We start from the raw sequence: 3579 nt of genomic DNA on the forward strand, positions 1-3579 counted from the left end.
TTTTTGTTGATGATTTATTTATTTTAAGTTGACCATTTTAATAAATTGCAAAATTGTATTAAATATGTTATTTCTAAGTTAGAAGTAGCATTTAATTTAAATAAGATTCAGATGTTTAAACTAATATCAAAATTAATAAAATATAATAAGTCAGACTAAATTTAGTCTGTTAACAGACTGAATTTTTTATTTATTTGAAAAACTTTAAACACCTTACCCTAATTATAAAGCAAATACTTCAGTTTAAAATCTTATACCAATAATGAAAGTATGCATTATTATGTTTTTTTTTGTATAAAAACACGTTTGGATAAGAAACTTTATTTCCATTTTTTTGAAAAACTTATAATTTTAATAGGAAAAGTAATAATTCCTAATTATAGAGTTGGTGTTGTATATTTAATTCTAACATTTATTCTTTATCATATATTTTTATTTATTTAAATGCATGTATAATATGTATTTATGCATGTATATATGGGTAAATTTATGAATATATATAAAAGAAATATATACATTTTATATACGTATATATATATATATATATATATATATATATATATATATATATATATATATATATATATATATATATATATATATATATATATATATATATATATATATATATATATATATATATATATTTGTGTGTGTGTGTGTGTGTTTGTATATATTTAAATCATATATTTTAATTTGTTTTAATAATATGTATTCATGCATGTACATATAGCCAAATTTATGAATATATATAAAAGAAATGTATACATTTGATATACGTATATAAAATGTATATATTTCTAGTCCTAATATAAGAGTAAGTGTTGTATATTTAATTCTAACATTTATTCTTTATCATATCCCTTTGATATATAATTTTTTTTGTTTTAATATTTTTTATTTTTGCTTGTACTTATTAATATATAAATATAAGAAATATATAAATTTTATATACTTATATATATATATATATATATATATATATATATATATAATATATATATATATATATATATAAACATATATATATATACATATTTATATATATATATATATATATATATATATATATATGTATAATATATATGTATATATATATATAAAAATATATATGTATATATATACATATATATATATATATATATGTATATATATATATATATTTATATATATATATATATGTATATATGTATATATATATATATATATATATATATATATATATATATATATATGTATATATGTATATATATACATATAAATGCGTACATTATATATATATATATATATTTATATATATATATATGTGTGTGTATATATATATATATATATATATATATATATATATATATATTTGTTTATAAATGTATGTATATATATATATATATATATATATATATATATGTATATATATATATATATATATATATATATATATATATATATATATGTATATATATATATATATATAAATATATATATATATATATATATATATGTATAACATAAACATATATGTATATGTAAATATATATATAATTAAATATATATATATATATATGTTTAGATATATGTTTAGATATATATATATGTATATATATACATATATATGTTTATATATATATATATGTTTACATATATGTTTAGATATATATATATATATATCTAAATATACATATATATATATATATATATATATATATATATATATATATATATATATATATATATATATATATATATATACTCTTGTTACAGCTGATATCTGTCTTCCACATGATTCCTTTACCTTTGTTAGTGAAGCATGGGGCACCTCTTCTTGGATTGATCACTGCCTTGTCTCCCAAATTTCTCTATGCAATGTTAATAACTTTGAAATAATTCAGTCAACTAGTTCATCTGATCATTTACCTTTAGCGTTTGATATCTCGTTTAAAATTAATATATCTTCTTCTTATACTGCTCAACTTACTTTGACAAGATCTCCTAAAATAAATTTTAATGCTTTGTCGACCATTATGATAAAGGAGTATACTTCCACTGTGTCTAACTTAGTGTCTTCAATTAATGGGGGTCAGTTTGAAGTAATTAACTGTAGTAATGTACATTGTAACTCACATGAGCATGTTAAGCAGATTAACCACCTGTACAATATTCTGAATGAATGTCTTACTCAATCTTCATCTCAGTGTTTTAATTATTCTAAATCAAGTTTAAATAGAAAACAACCTATGACAGGTTGGACAGATTATGTTAAAGATGCTCATAAGGCTGTTAAAGATGCGTTCTGCTTATGGCGCAGCTATAATAAACCAAAATTTTGGCCCAATCTTCAATCTTTTTAAAAATCCAAGAGCCTTATATAAATATGCCATTCGTTTCTGCAAAAAAAACGAAGATACTATAAAAACAGAAAAGCTGGCTAACAGTTTAGCAAATAAAAACTATACCAGTTTCTGGTCTATCGTGACTTCTATTCGCAGCGATAAATGTAGTCTTCCACCTTCTATTGACTCTGCCTCAGGTCCTGATAATGTATGCCACATGTGGTATAATAACTATTCCACCCTGTTCAACTCAGTCAAGCCAGCATGCAATATAAATGACAACTTTATAGTTAAACACTGTAATCTTCTTAAAGATGATGCCTTTCTTGTCACTCCTGATGAGGTCCAATCTATCATAAATTGTATGTCCTGTGGAAAAGCAGCTGAACGTTTTGGACTTAAGTTGGAGCATTATCTCTGTGCTAGCACAAATTACTTAAATTTTTTATCTTTATGTTTTTCCTCCATGCTTTGCCATGGATACATGCCTATTGGTGCTTCACACTCTGTTATTTCTCCTGTGGTTAAAGATAAGAATGGTGACATCTCCGATTCTGCTAATTATCGTCCAATTGCTTTGGTGACAATTTTCTCCAAGATTTTGGAACATATTTTTGTCTCACGCATTAATGAAAGTTTCACAGGGACTCCAAACCAATTCGGATTTAAGGAAAACCATAGCACTTTTATGCCAGTTCTTATTATAAAAGATATTTAAAATTTTTACCTATCACATGGTTCAAATATGCATGTGGCATTTATTGACATTAGTAAAGCCTTTGATAGAGTTCGCTTTGATACACTATTTACAAATCTAAAATTATCTCTGGTGTAACTTTACGCTTATTTATTGTCTGGAATGTTGGTCAAACAGCTCAGATCCTTTGGGGTGGAATATTTTCCAAAACATTTAATATCAGTAATGGAGTGCGACAAGGAGGTGTACTGTCTCCTCTTCTATTTAATATATATATTAACGATCTTAGTGTTTTACTCAATAAAACTACCGTAGGCTGTTGCTTGGGCTCTTCTCTTGTTAACCATCTTCTTTATGCTGATGATATTGTCCTATGTGCACCCTCAGCCAAAGGTCTCCAGATCTTACTTGATTTATGCTCCAGTTATGCTGTGAAACATGACATAGTTTATAACAATATTAAGTCTCAAATAATGTTTTTTGAAATTTATAAACCTCTTATAAATAGCCCTAGTTTCACATTATCTGGCATGGTTCTCACATACACTAGTCATT

The 3579-nt window shown here is 23.0% G+C and overlaps 1 protein-coding gene across 1 annotated transcript; it reads left to right on the forward strand.

The window, feature by feature from the left end:
• The first annotated feature begins 2280 nt into the window (after positions 1-2280).
• Positions 2281-3045, forward strand: LOC136090824 (uncharacterized). Its single transcript, XM_065817800.1, has one exon. It carries the CDS (start codon positions 2281-2283, stop codon positions 3043-3045), a length of 765 nt encoding a protein of 254 aa, XP_065673872.1.
• The last annotated feature ends 534 nt before the right edge of the window (positions 3046-3579 follow it).

The sequence above is a fragment of the Hydra vulgaris genome, chromosome 14 (genome assembly GCF_038396675.1).
Source record: "Hydra vulgaris chromosome 14, alternate assembly HydraT2T_AEP".
NCBI lineage: Eukaryota > Metazoa > Cnidaria > Hydrozoa > Anthoathecata > Hydridae > Hydra > Hydra vulgaris.